Raw genomic sequence first — 14617 nt, 5'->3', positions numbered from 1 at the left:
CTTTATTTAGGACTCAACAATTTCAATAACAGATCATGAATATAATATTATGCCGTTAATAATGATTCATCATGATCTTCAATCTGCATGATGATTTTTTTGTTTTTTTTTTCTGGAATATTTCGAGAAATTAGTGATACTAATTTGTATTCATCGATAGCAATGCGAAATTTGTCTTTTGCGATTTAGACAGACTTAAAGAACAGTATAATTACCTTTAGTTGAAATCCTTCTTGCTTGTTTGCAACTTATGATACATTTTTTGAAAAAATATATGTTACATGAAACTTCTAGAAACTTCTGCAAACAATACTGATATTCAGAGCTTCTGATATGGTTGCTTGGGAGTGAATAAAACACATGACAAATCATTCAAAAACTACAATAATCAACGATATCGAACTGTGTTTTATTTTACAATTATTAATAATTAATGATGATTTTCACGAATTTCCTTTTTGATCAAGTTTTATTTATTGGCTGTATCAAATTTGTTGAATTATTATTATACATGATGGAAATCTATACAATCCAAGTATCATAGTTTGAATCAATGATTTCAACTAGAACTGAAAAACTTCCTGATTCAATTTTGATTGATTACTACTTATTTATTCATCAATTAAAGCTCGGTTAATCATATAAAAAAAGACAATTGTGTCATTATACCTATAGTTCAAAACTTGCCAAGTTTTGTAAAATTTGTAATGGGGATTATTTTTTTTTATAAATGCAAAGTTGACTCATTATAAATGCAGAGATTACATGCTAAATGTTTTAAATGGAGGATCCTTATTGCCAAAAAAAAATGATATTGATCAATTACATATAGTCGAACCTATTAGGATTTGATTATATGTAATTCATTTTATTCTTAGCGTCATTCGTCATATCAAAAAGTGAAAAAATTCCTAAAATTATAAATTAAATGTTCTTTGAACTTGTTGCACCTTATTATTCTATACCTATAGATTTAGGTATTTATGGAATTTCGAGATACCTAATAAATTCGAATTGCTGCCTAAGAACAATATTTTTTAATCCAATAATCTGTATTTTTCTTCAAAAAAATAGCTCAGATTAGGAAAGTATATAAATATATTTTCAATTGACAGTAAGAAATTATTGCAGTCGATTCATATAATAATCGGTTATTTACTATAATGAATTTGTTATTAGGTACTATTCATCAACATAACAATTATAATTCCCAGATAAACATTAGTTTATCAGACTATTGTCTACTTTCGAGTCAAAATATGTAACTATTTGGGGATTTTCCATTATTTTGTGATTTATTTGTTGCAGATTCACATAGGAGTTAAAGGACATTGGTTTTTTATCCATTCGCCAATTTGATCATGGTTTGTTTAATTGTTCATCATAGTTCTGCTATATAGTTTCTATTAGGATTAGAGCTGTCAATATTAAGTAAAAAATATATCCTCAGAAACCGAAGTTCTAGAACTTTCTCTCTTACCTATCTTTAGAATCTAGATCACTGAGTTTATTGAACATAATGTTTATTCAATTTATTTCTTATTAGTTGTGGAGTACATATTGATAAGAATATTATACCGTACACTGGCAACAATACGTCTTGATATTGCAGAAATATTATATGCAAGGTACAGTTATTAGGACCGGGATTAGTTAAGATAGTATGATGCAGCCATTTGAACAATTCCCTTCAACACTGCCTTGAGGGAAAGGGGTACAAGTTATAATTGCCAAATGGATCTATATGAAATTTCGCATTTTCATTCAAAATTTCATCTTGATCGCCTAACCAGGACTAGAGAAAATTCAAGAATATCTAAAAAATTATTTAATATTTCCGCAACCACTTAATTGAATAGTATAGACTGAGTTGAGACTTTGGCTGTGGACATAAAATATCAATTTCACGTTTCGTGTAAAATTACGAAGCTAATATTTCAGTAACGGCAGATTTGACCGAGTCGATATTTTGCGTGTGTATATAGAATAACCATAGACGTATATTAGGATAATAAGTCTATGAGAATAACATTATCAAACTTCGTGCGAAATTTTTTATTGATAGCTCCGTTTTAGAACAAAAAAATTCAAGAAGAATAATTGAAAAAAAATGTGGAAAGCACTATGTGAAGTAAGGAGCTCCTAAACACTCGTACATTCATGTTTTCCTGTATACAGTTATGTGGTCTCCAAGGGTGCAATTGGCGCATGAATAAACGAGCCCTAGAAAAGCTTTTGACATCACGTAAGTTCACATTTTTTTAAATTTAGAATATGGAAACTAGAATTCAGTAATTCAGCGGTATATCTTCATATAAAATTCCATATGTAGGTAAGCTTGATTAGGTATAATAATTAGAAAATTAGTTCATGCGTTTTTGATTATTATCTCTATAAAAAGTTGCAAATGAAACAAGGCTTTCTTATTTTTTCTTTTTCGCAAGATTCACTCTATTGAAAATAGGTTTTAATCTAGCATGCCTTGCATTGATTGCTATAACGATAATGAAACAAATTTTTTTATCGCAAAGTCCAACTAATGATAATTTTGCAGTTTTCAATCTCGTATTATGCATAGTAAACACAATTTCATTCAACAGTTGCTTTTGAATATTAATCGAATTATCTTGGTGAACACTGATAGTGAATTTTTATCCATATTCATTTTATGAATTTCAGTACAATATAGAACTCATAAAGCCTGAGGGTTAAAAAAAAAAAGAAATACCGAAACGTTTAGGAATTTCTTACACGTTTTTGAGCTGTCTTTTGAACAATTTATAGAGGCTGTTAGGATTCTTAGGATTACCTTAGTCAGACATTTTAGAGATAAAGATTTATCTATAAGCCGCAAACGCTTAGTTCTCTCAAAAACTAAGCATTTACAGCGATGGTGAGCATGCAAAAGTTGGAGGTTATTTGCAACAGTAAATAATGTTTTTTCTTCCTTTAATTTTGTACGCTTTTTCCAGGGATGCAGCAGGTTATATAATTGTGTTCAATTGTCTTTAATGTTCGATTCACTGATGAAGAATTTGAGGTCAATCGATTTTGTCCGCTCGGCCGTTCTACACAAAACAACTTTTGACGAAATATTCTAGATAGTTGGAATATCATCTGGGTCCAAAAATATCGGTTAAATTTGTTTATGGGTGAAAACCTTTTAATGGTTCAGAAGTTATGTCTATGAAATTTGATTTTCTCAATAATTGAAAAAAATGATCATCTGAAATTTGAAAATCATTTGTAAAATATCGTGAAAAGCGTATCATTAAAATATCAAACAAACTTATTGCATATATCGAAAGAGGAATAACCGAACCTTCTGAGCATGTTCTTAATATGTGATAAATGACATTTTGTTGAAAGTATCACGTCGTTCTATGATTATATGACATGCCGCAGACCACGAAGTTTTGACCTCAGGTTACGTGAATAAATTTCATGAATAAGTTCGAATTCGAAAAAGCGCGCAAAAGCTATAATGGAAATCCACGTCAGAGTTCTTCACATTTTTGTTTAATTTTTGTAGGTTGCTTTAAAATTCAAAATATTGCGATCGAAAACTTCCAAACTCGACTACATCAGAGTAACGCTGCTGACGGCCGCCATCTTAGTTATATAGTTTTCAAAACTTGAGCAAAAAAACTATATTTCCTACTGCTTCGAATGACTAAAACCGTTTTTCTCTAACTTTTCCCATATTTTTTCAATTGCCCATTGAAACTCGTCAGTCGGCTCTGCCGCACCCTGTAGTACCAAAATTTGGTGAAGTGGATGACAGAAAACTGCGTGGAAAAAAACTGTTACCTAACCAGTTGGTTAAAACAGATTTGGCAATATTTCATCTGGATTTGTGCGTTCCTGAAAAATATTACAGGTCACTGTACGTGTGTCGAATATGCAATTTTATTAGGAAAAGCTAGAACCAGTGTGACTACGCTGAAACATCATGGACATGGTGCTAAGAAGAGTATGTCTATTGCAGAAGGATATGTAGAGGACTTAAAAAAATAAGGATTCAAAAATAATTGCAGGCATGACATTAGTAACTAAGCAATAAAATCAAAATAGCAGACATGTATGATATAAAAGCTATTACAGAATAATATTTCGATAAGATCTATCAACTTATTCTTAAATAGGTACCTTTATGTTTGAACTTACTTTTATTTTTACAATACGACCTAAACCAATTGTTATCCTTATTTTCGGAACAGGAACCTATTCAGCCGAAGCTGTAATCTCCTCTTGATAATTTTAGGGTCTAGAAGGTCAATTCTTTTAGAAATTGAGTTGAATCTTAGCAATTATCGTCTGCACCCGGTCGAATAGTGCATGGGCTTTACGTTGATGATATACTTGACCTTTTTTTTATTTTAAGTTCTAATTAGACGAATCTAACTAGCACTGATCTTATTCATATCTGCAAAAAATAATTCGTTATTATTGGAATATACTCAATGAGGTAATGACGCTTATGGAGGGAAATATTGAGAATAATGAATTATTGTTTTGATTCTTTGAAGCTGAAGCGATTGATTTATTATTTGGAAATAAATTAATTTAATCAGGAGGATCATGGTTCAGTCCAATGATTACATTAGATAGGTACGTCTACGTTAAAATTGAATTCACAACGTACTTTAGTCCTTTTCAAATTATTTCAAATAGAATTATCTAATAATAATATATGATAGCATAATTTCAAATCAAAAATCGGAAAAAACGATATAACTGACGTCATTTGATTCTTGATATATCTCCATATTCAAATATAAATGAAAACTGAATAAGTAGTTAAGTTCATTTTTCCTCGCTGCAAAAGGCCAATGAATATTTGACTATGCACATCCGAGAGATGGCGTTACGAACTTTGCATCACACTCTAGCGCGGCACCGGTGGGTTTATAAAACTCACCGCATTACGGCAGAGTTACCCCTCCACGATGGATAGGGAAAGTGTATTAGGAAGAAATCACAGGGTTGCCTAACTTAAGATTCTACCAGTGATCGCGGAATGTACGATTTTTTCGAAAATGCACTTGTATTATAAGTAACCTTTCTCTAATTTTATGACGAATCCGTTCATTCAATGTAGAACAAAATCGTGCGGGAATGTCTCAATTTCACACAGATTTCATGGTAATATTTCATTATTATATGTTGGTACTTGGAACTCTTCTGTAACGGATTTATCCACTATCCTTCAAATTTGTTATACAGAAAACAGTTCCGGCAACTAACATTTTTCAGTGCAAAAATCACAAACGATATTTCAAATTAATTTCAATAAAAATCCAGTGAATTGTAGACATTAATGAATAATACTCGTACAGAATGCTCATTCTAAGAATACCAATGCCTTCGTCACTTGTATTATAATTATCTATTTTTACAATAATTTATTACATATTAGAAAGGGAGATTCACAAATGGGCTTCCTTATTATGAAAATTATCCGAAGAAGCTCTCAAGTATATCAAAGTAATTCGTTTGCGAATATTATTTCGGATCTTTAGCGCATGTTTCATGTCTACTCATAAGTAAATAAAATTGACTTCCTAATTAACATCATTGGAATAATCAATTGCAATTGCGATTTATTTTTTTTCTATTCCCTGGAGTTACTCATAGTTCTGATAACCTTGTATATATTTCCATTAGATATAAGTCTACTTTTACACATGCCAAGAGAAATTTTGATGCCCACTGTTTTTCAACTGTTCCTGGTTGATTTTTGGATTTCACTTAATCAGCTCTAATTTTGGTTATTTGGTACATTTACTATTTTTATTAACTTGTGTATATTTCTCGTTATAAACACAATGCGGATATCCCATGGTTTTTAAAATCGATCTTCCATAGTTTTGAAGTATTGATGGAATGTTTTCTCCTGTTTTTTCTAAAATCAGTGATTTGACTGTTCTGGAAATCGATCTAGGTGATTGTGGAGGTGTTTAACTGACATGCTAATATTAATTTTCATATTTTAAAGCATATTTTCCACTAATTCATGGTAATTCTCCGTTTCATGATTCTCAAAAAATGTTATTTGAAGAAATGATCGCCCAGTGTTACAGTGTTCAGTCTAGTTCGTTGATGGGGAATTGTGGATATTTAACAAGATCCCTTATTTGAGCACCATTAAATATACCGGCTTCTTGTTTTTCCGTGATGATCTCAGGAAATATATCTAACAAGTACCAAAAACGATTTCTATCTCGATTTATTGCTTTCACAAATTGCTTCATCTATTCCAACTTAATATGTAAAGGCGAAAGTAATTTTTTTATTGTAACTAAAGCTTCATTGAAAACGTTTTATTTTTTTTTTGAATCATGTTATCTTTTGAAGGCCAATTTCTGTTAATTCGATGTTTATTTTTAGCAGCTGCCCCCCTTGTTCCCCGCTGGAAACGCTTATGGTTAAGGTTCCATTTACATTGTTACAGTTTCGTGTTTTGTGATTTATTTGATGTTTCACAACCTTATGTGATATTTTTACATTCGCTATTTTTTTTATCAATTTATGAACTATCAATTGTAATGGACATTAAAATATGTGATATTGATAAGCCTGTTGTTTTTCCGGAATTTGGGTAGACAGTTAACATTTTTGCTCGTCACCCAGGGAACACATGGTCGATTCCCTCTATCAGGAATATACTATTTCTGACTCGAATTTACTAGGTGAATGAAGTATACAGCAACGAAGTCTAAAAAACTGACCCACTCAATTTCTGGACCACTTAACAGTCGTATATACTCCTAAAAGAGTGATGATGATCATGCACAGGAATGATATTAGGTAAGTAAATAATGAATTTTACATATATTAATATTTTATCAATTCATTATGATTTCAGTACATAAAAATTTAATGTAAAATAATAAATATGGTTGTATAAATCTATGTTCATATAACAAGAAATAATAAATACAATAATGGCCATTCATAGAAGTAATTCATTCATTTAATAATTTGACAAATTCATAAAATCCAAGTTCATTGGGAAATATGGGAGTTTTTCTTTTTTCTCGAGAGATTGAATGACTCCTGAAAAAAAAAACACTGATGAAATAATTGAATTTATGTAAGATTCTTAGGTGCCCAGTTTTTATTTCACTTTTTTCATTCTGGGAGGAATTTTTTTGCACATGAATTCACTATGATTCCGAGTCTACGAAAGGTAGAGAGAACAAAATGTAATCCAGATCATCCTATACAATTCTGGTTTCGTTTCTGTCAGTCTGTGTGTCCGCAATTCCTTGCATAGCCTTAAATTCTACAATTATTATCAGATTTTGATGAAATTTAGTATGGACATTCAGTTTGGGATGTTGATGGTTCTATACGTTATCAGGTTTTTCAGATGAAGTATTTCAAAATCTCACTTTCAGCTGGTCCAATGTTGATGAAATTTGATATGGATATTTGAATCGTGTAATAAGTAGTTTCAAGAAAATTTCATTTCTTTTGGATATATGCAGGACTTGCTCGAATGCATAGGTGAAATAGCCAAGATTCCAATATTTCACTTTTCACTAGTCCAATTTCGATAAAATTTGGTACTTTTTTGGAGCATAACTTCAGCTTATTTGAATATACGGCTTGCGTTGGGTATTCGTAAATCTGAACTTTTCGGGAATACCAGTGTAACAAAATCAAAAATAACGTACATAGGTATATATGAAAAATGGTATGGAATCAGAAATAGTGAACTAGAGTGTCAAATTCTCCGTTTTTCTGTATTATAGTTTATGTAGGTTCACTTATATTTGTTGGAGAAGCTGTGTATTGTGGAAGCAGACATTTTTTCAATGAATCTACGAAATGTAGAAGTTCCGAAATATGAAACTTTGAAAGGGGATTCGAAAAATTTCCAAAAAAATTAGTTTTATACACTCACCCATTTTATTGTTCAACTTTTATGGTACAAAATCATCTGTATTTCTGCTACACCACCATCTTCGGTGGAAATCGGAGCAAGCCGAAAGAGGTTTTATCGACTTAATTTTACCACCCATCGCGAAGTGCACCCAAAATATTTGAAGCATAAAAAATGCATAAAGAAATATTAGTGCGAACCTCATACTTGCAGTTGATGTTGCCAATCAATAAAGGTTCAACAACTCTAGATGTTTCTCGCAAAAAGGAAGGAAAGCGTGGTTTCCTGGATCGATAATTCAATTTTTTCTGATTATAGATTATTTTCATCCATGTAATTGTTCGAAGAAGAAATTTTGCACAAAGGTTTATTCATTTGTCTAATCGAATACCTTGAATTTATTATTACTCATGGTTTCAATGCGATATGCATTGCATCTAAGAGATCATTGGAGTATAAGGTCAGGTGCTTTTGCGTTAGAATTTGTATTTATGAAATCTTACGTTATTTTGCATGAAGATTTTTGTTTTGATATACTCAATTCAGTCTTTTCAACACAAATTTGATGATTTCCTCATTTGTGACAAGACTGACAAGTCATGAAAACATAGTAACGTGTCAGTCACTTTTTGAAATCAGAAGAAGGTTTAAAGTTTCCTTTCTGATAAAGTCTCGATATTGGCTCGCTATGGCAAGAAAAAGGATCTTTTTGTGAGCTCAAGCTCTATGATTACAAAACATACAAAACCTCGCTCTACTTTGTCCATTCACGATTTTCTTTTTTTATTATTGTCATTATAATAAGGTGAAGAGTTGAGTCCAAGCCTTTAAACTCACAAAATTAAATATATGAAAAAATACACTGGAACAAAAAAAATGCATTACAAAAAAAAAAAGAAATTCATAGCTCCTCAAGTAGCACTCACTCGCGACGAAACCAGGTGTCATATTCATTTTTGAAATAGTTCACAGAAACTTAGTTCACCACCGATAAAGGTAAAGAATCCAGATGGAAAATATATGTCTTTGCGATGTTTTGAAACTCTTCTTTCTCAGCTTGTAAGCCTGACCTCGCAGACGGTCGTCCAGGTTCAACTTGAAGAGACCACTGAGATCAACTTCAAAAAAGTTGTGGAGAGCACGGAAAGTTATGATGAGATCACCACGCAGCCTCCTGTCATCAAACGTGGACAAATTCAGGATTGAACAGTCTTTCACCATAACTGGGACGTAAGATGCCGTAGGGTAGACGAGTTACCCGTCGCAGGATGCTCTCCAACAATGCTGAGTCTCTACTCAATGATGGACCCCACACAGGGCCAGCAAACTCCAATATGGGTCTCACGTAAAGAATATCACACGTGGAGGGATCACATCTAAGATAAAGCTTTCTGAACCATGAATAAGGTTCTTTTGGCCTTGTTTACCTCCTGAAGACTGTGGTCGTATCAGTTTAGGATCTTTGCCACAATAACATCAAGATCAGCATGACTACTACAAGTAGCGATAGGGTTGTTGTTTAGATAGTACTGACGACGGGGATTACGAGCACCCAAGTGCAGAACAACATACTTCTCGTAGTTGAGAGGTAACTTCCACTACCGGCACCAACGGTTCAATTTCTCCAGGTCTTCCTGAATCAAATGAGCTGCTACTTTGGGGTTACCGAATAATTTGGTATCGTCGGCAAACACTAGAATTGAAGATCTTGGGTAAATCAGAGATGTAGAGGATAAAAGTAGTGGACCTAAAACAGAGCCCTGTGGAACTCCACTTCCAACAGGTCTCGCCGAAGAGAAAGATCTATCGACCCGAACCTGGAAGGTTCGATCGGTTTGAAATGCTTTAATTTCATCTTTTGTATTTCGTTATATTGTTCATGGATTTCTTTGTTTGCGAAATTCAGTTTTCTATATATTATTATGGAAAATGTCTGCTGATTCAAGTTCTAGTTCTTTCTTGTTGAATGGATTTCTTCAATCAATTTCGTCTAACAAAACAAATGTCTCCTGCAGGAAATTGCATCCTCATTATCATTTCACAGCAATAGTTGAGAAACTTTTCTGACTCATTAGTTTTTATTGTCGACGAATGTAGCCGAATTACCCCGAAATGCTCTAGCTAGTTTGAGAAACTTTATATCGTTGTATGAGAGTCAATTTGAGCACTTGATAAATCCAAGTATTCCGGACACTCGTTTTTCTCATCAAATTTTCCCCACCTCATTTGTTTCGTTGAAATTGCTAATCATTTTCATCATGGTATTTCATTTCCAAAGCTGAAAGCTGTGTCTTTTTCAATGTGTCAACATGTATTGTTGTATCTGGTGGGATCAATTTTATTCCGGTAGTTCCCCGTGAAGACCAGATGTACTCATATAATCATTATGCAAGCTTTTCGTAATGCTTTAATGGTTTATCAACATTTAACGATAAGGTAGTATGCAGATCCAGAATTGAAATGTTACTACGAGTATTATGGGGCTAATGCTAATGTAACCTACCTAATATTGACTTTGTTTTTTATTGATACGGAAATTGGATTTTAGCGAAAATTTATTAATACAGTGTCGTATCCTGCGATTTTATTAGTTTCTATCACATTTTAAATTTCTGAAGTTCATTTTTGTTTGTATGAATTTTTTTTTGACTAATTTATGGAAATGAACTATTTCTTATTAAATCTCATTCAGATAATTTTATTTTTTTCTCTAGTTATACAGTACCTACAGCTCAAATTTTCAAACAATTATACATTTTTTGTGAATGGATCGTTCCTTTTACCATTTCAATGAATTACATATTTTCCCTCTTTCGTCGAGATATTCCATTAGGAGAAGGCCCCTTCTAGACCAATCAATCAACTCTCCACAACACAAACATACCCTTCCACATGAGCAAACTGCCAAAGTGTTTCCTTCTCAATTTTCGTTATTACACCTCCATGCTGTTTCACACTTTTTTTATAACCCCATTGACGACGGAACTGCGAATAGTTAGATGAAGACCGTTCAACGACAGTAAGGGAGATGACATGATGTCGATGGGAAACCATATTCCAAATATGTTCACTGTCTTAGAATTTTTGAACATAAGCGACTTCTAGAATCAAGAGTATTTTCAGTGACAAATTGAAATTAAGTTTGGTGATGACGATGGCAAGAGGATGACTTGTTATCATTGAATTTTTGAATAATGATATGTTCTCCGTGTTGGATTTAGAGTATGTTGTATTTGTGGAAGTATGGAAGATGCAAAATAGCAGTCTAAAATTACAGACATGAAGCAGCGATACCTCATATTATACTGTAAAACTCTTTACAAGCCCGTAGGATGGCGCCACATGTTGCTGAATACTCTATCGAGTATTGTATTTTATTATATCATCTAATAACAGAGTCTAAAAAGAGAAAGAATCTGCAACATATGAATGAAATGTAAAATATTAGAATCAGCATCAATGAGCAACAACATGATTTTGTTTGGTCCCCCTAAAAATGACGGTGGAGTTACAACCGAACCATCTTCTTAAGGCCTTCAGCCAAGAATTTTGTCTTCTACCCACCGATCTTCTGCTCTGTATCTTACCTTCTAACCTCAGAAGCTCATATGTCGCACCCCTCATCACATGCCCTATGGATCTGGTCTTACTTTTTCTGATGCTAGAGAGGATCTCAAGTGGTTTACGCACTCAAGATATCCGCAACATGCGTCTATAAAGGTACATCTCAAATGCCTGCAGTTTCTCCTCTGCAGTTGGATCCGAGAGTCCATCCAAATATTTACATACAGGATGATCCTACATTGGAGGTTCAAAGGAAAATTAGAGACTCCTTAGAAACTTGAAGAGAAAAAAGTCATATGAACATGGGCTCGCAAACGCTTTGTTTTCGAGATTCACGGTGTTTCTGGTAGTCCTACTTTTTTGTGATTTTTATATTAGTTCATCATATCTTTATTACTCTTCGTCAGGTATTGGATAAATAAGTACCAACAGTCATACTTAATGTATTCATCATAGCGCACTAACTGGATCTTTATAATAATCTGGCTTTTCCTGAGGATAACTAAAGAATTGTTCGAATTTTTTTTTATCAAAATCGGTAGCAGATACAACAAAACTACAAAAAACCCAAAAAGTGTGATACTGAACCAAAGTTTTTTTTTTACATTCTTGTAATCTACCAGTGGTTCACCAGAAAAAAGTTCTGAAGGAAAGAAGTGGACACTGCTTCAGAAAAAAATAGGACCCAAATTTAATTTGAATATCTTATGAAGGTAAGGTGCTATCAGAAAAAAACTTGAAGAAAATCTAACTTCAACACCCCGTACTAATAATAATATTATTTATCATTTCAATTTTGAATACACAATAGTCTTTTAGCTAATGATAAACAATATAGTAACTTGAAAACAAAGTGTTTTATATACGACTTTTTTTTCCAAAAATAATCCGAGAAATCTGTCATTTCCGTTTGTACCTCTAATTTAGGAACACCCTGTATAATTGAATGTTTAGAAATTCCATGATTATAAAAATAAAACATTTTTCTTGATAAAATTCTTTATTTATATATATTTTAATGACTTTTTCCAGGTACTTTGAGAAAGAATCCATTTCACTCTACTGATCTTTTCCAGCAGTCTCTCACTAGAACACATTTTCCTCCTTCCTCATTTCTAATGTAATTCGATTTGCAATAACAACCCCATTCACATTCTGGTGCACAATTGGCGAATTGTAGGTTTTGGCATGTTGATACACATGTTGACCTACAAGCGTATTCTTCGTTTTCTCCACAAATAGGCTCTGAAAAAAAGAAACAACCTATAAATATTGAAAAAGTGAAAAATAGTTTTTTTGGTGGCATTATAGTAACTACTTTTTCTTCTATAGAAATTCACTAAAAAAAACAAACTAGTTTGATGCAAAGGAAACTTAAATTACTACTTCAAGGCAACCGTTTTAATTCGTTAGAGGAGAAAATGAGTTGAAAAAGGGTGTATTTTTTAAAGAAAATCTATTTAGAGCAAGATTTGTCTAGTTGTAGTATTGTATAAAGACTATTTAGTCTCAAACTAAGATGTAGTCTCCATTCAATGGTATTATGAGTTTTCCGAATCGACTAGAACATTAATAATACACAAAATTATTCAAATCGCTTCAATATGAAACTTCATACTTGTTTAGTCCCAGAAATTACTTGATTACATTTTGATTGGGCACTCATCGAGGTTAATTAACTAATTTGAATCCTACATCGTAATTTATTAGCGATCAATCAACCCATAATCCAAAACGCTGTGCGAAAATTGTTGATGTATCGATGCAATGAAAACTTCATTCTACACAGTGATTTAAATCCATTCAATTTCAATTCAACTGATTCAGGGTTATTATTTCATAAATATCTAATCAAGGACCTATCATATCACACTACTCTGCATCCTCTCAGTCTTCACTTTGCTTTTTGTTAAGTTTTCAAAGTGAAAAATAGTTCTGTTGCACAAGTTTTTGTTAAATTTTCTTTTCGCACTTTCTAATTCTGAATATTCTTCGTGAAACATAATTTATTCGAAATGAGAATCGTTGCAAAGTAGTATGGTGCAACCGAGGGAGCAACGGGCCTCAAATCTACAGATAGAAAGGCGCAGAATATAAAAACAGAGTGAAATATTCCTTCAAAGCTTTTCTCAAAATCTATACTTCCGTATTTACTGAAGGATTTGAATAAGGTACAAACATTCCGGATATTATTTATTATTTCCACCATTCTCAAAAAATATTTCACATGATATTGAAAGAATGGTTATTATTATGTCATGATATTTTATTGATTTTCCGAAAAAATATTGAATTTAGAATCATGGAAACAATCTATGATTTCAATTTTGTAATTGTACATTACGAAGTTATCGAGATATTCAGTTTCTAAAAATCGATTATTTTTCTTGAATCCTTGAAAACTCTTAGATAGGCAATCTGGGAAGGAACAATGTGGTGGGTACTGCAACCTATTTTCGTATCAACTAATCAACTTTCACTAATGGATCTTATTCTTTTCAAAAAAAACTGAAGATGGATGTCGCAAGAAATTTTTAACATTGTATTTTTTATATTAATAAAATTGAGACACTTACAAAATTCATCACAAAAAGTTTTTTTGAATTGATGGCAGTAATCATAGAAAACACTTACCTTGGTAGGAAAAGCCAGTCAATGCAACTAGGACTAGGAAAAATATTGGGAAGTACATTTTTCTGCCGATGTTGAATATGAATATTCAATATGTCGCTAAATGCAAGAGTTTGTTGCTTTTATACACCCAAGTGCTAATTATATTCATCCAAAAGTAATTTACACAAGAGATAACTGTATAGAACGGATGTGTATACCTGAAAAAAACCATAAACCTTCAGATATTCAAAGAAGCTTGCATTTCATTTCGAAACTTGTGAAATTATCAGGCGATGTGAATGACATTATACCTACTTACCAGAATTTGAAGAAGTCTCGAAAATCGGATTTTCCATTCCTCCTACTTCCAATTGGTAATATAAAATTGTAAAATCAGTTTATATAAAAAGCCAAGTTGGCAACGACAGGTAAGTGAATATGATTTTGATTGAACATCCTGGAATATTATTGATGCGAAATCCAAACTGAAGTGAAATTATGATAGGTTAAAACCGCCTGCTGAACAAAAATTCTAGGAACTCTGAGTCA

The 14617-nt window shown here is 32.3% G+C and overlaps 1 protein-coding gene and 1 long non-coding RNA gene across 2 annotated transcripts; both read right to left on the bottom strand.

Annotated features, from left to right (window-relative positions):
* Nucleotides 1–6829: 6829 nt before the first annotated feature.
* LOC123672889 lies at nucleotides 6830–8319 on the bottom strand. The gene is made up of 2 exons (XR_006746382.1): nucleotides 7913–8319; nucleotides 6830–7059 (listed from the first exon to the last, which is right to left on the bottom strand). It is a non-coding gene; the product is annotated as an uncharacterized LOC123672889 (long non-coding RNA).
* Nucleotides 8320–12436: 4117 nt separating this feature from the next.
* Nucleotides 12437–14304, bottom strand: LOC123672888 (chymotrypsin inhibitor). Its single transcript, XM_045607221.1, has 2 exons — nucleotides 14090–14304; nucleotides 12437–12700 (listed from the first exon to the last, which is right to left on the bottom strand). Exons 1-2 carry the CDS (start codon nucleotides 14145–14147, stop codon nucleotides 12510–12512), a joined length of 249 nt encoding a protein of 82 aa, XP_045463177.1. The 5' UTR covers nucleotides 14148–14304; the 3' UTR covers nucleotides 12437–12509.
* Nucleotides 14305–14617: the final 313 nt, after the last annotated feature.

The sequence above is a fragment of the Harmonia axyridis genome, chromosome 2 (genome assembly GCF_914767665.1).
Source record: "Harmonia axyridis chromosome 2, icHarAxyr1.1, whole genome shotgun sequence".
Lineage (NCBI taxonomy): Eukaryota > Metazoa > Arthropoda > Insecta > Coleoptera > Coccinellidae > Harmonia > Harmonia axyridis.
This window is presented reverse-complemented; position numbering and strand designations above follow the sequence as displayed.

Coding starts and splice junctions, on each gene's coding strand:
- LOC123672888 (XM_045607221.1), bottom strand. CDS start 14,147: ATGTACTTCCCAATATTTTTCCTAGTCCTAGTTGCATTGACTGGCTTT. Junction 12,701..14,089: donor GACTGGCTTTTCCTACCAAG/GTAAGTGTTTTC, acceptor TCTTTTTTTCAG/AGCCTATTTGTGGAGAAAAC.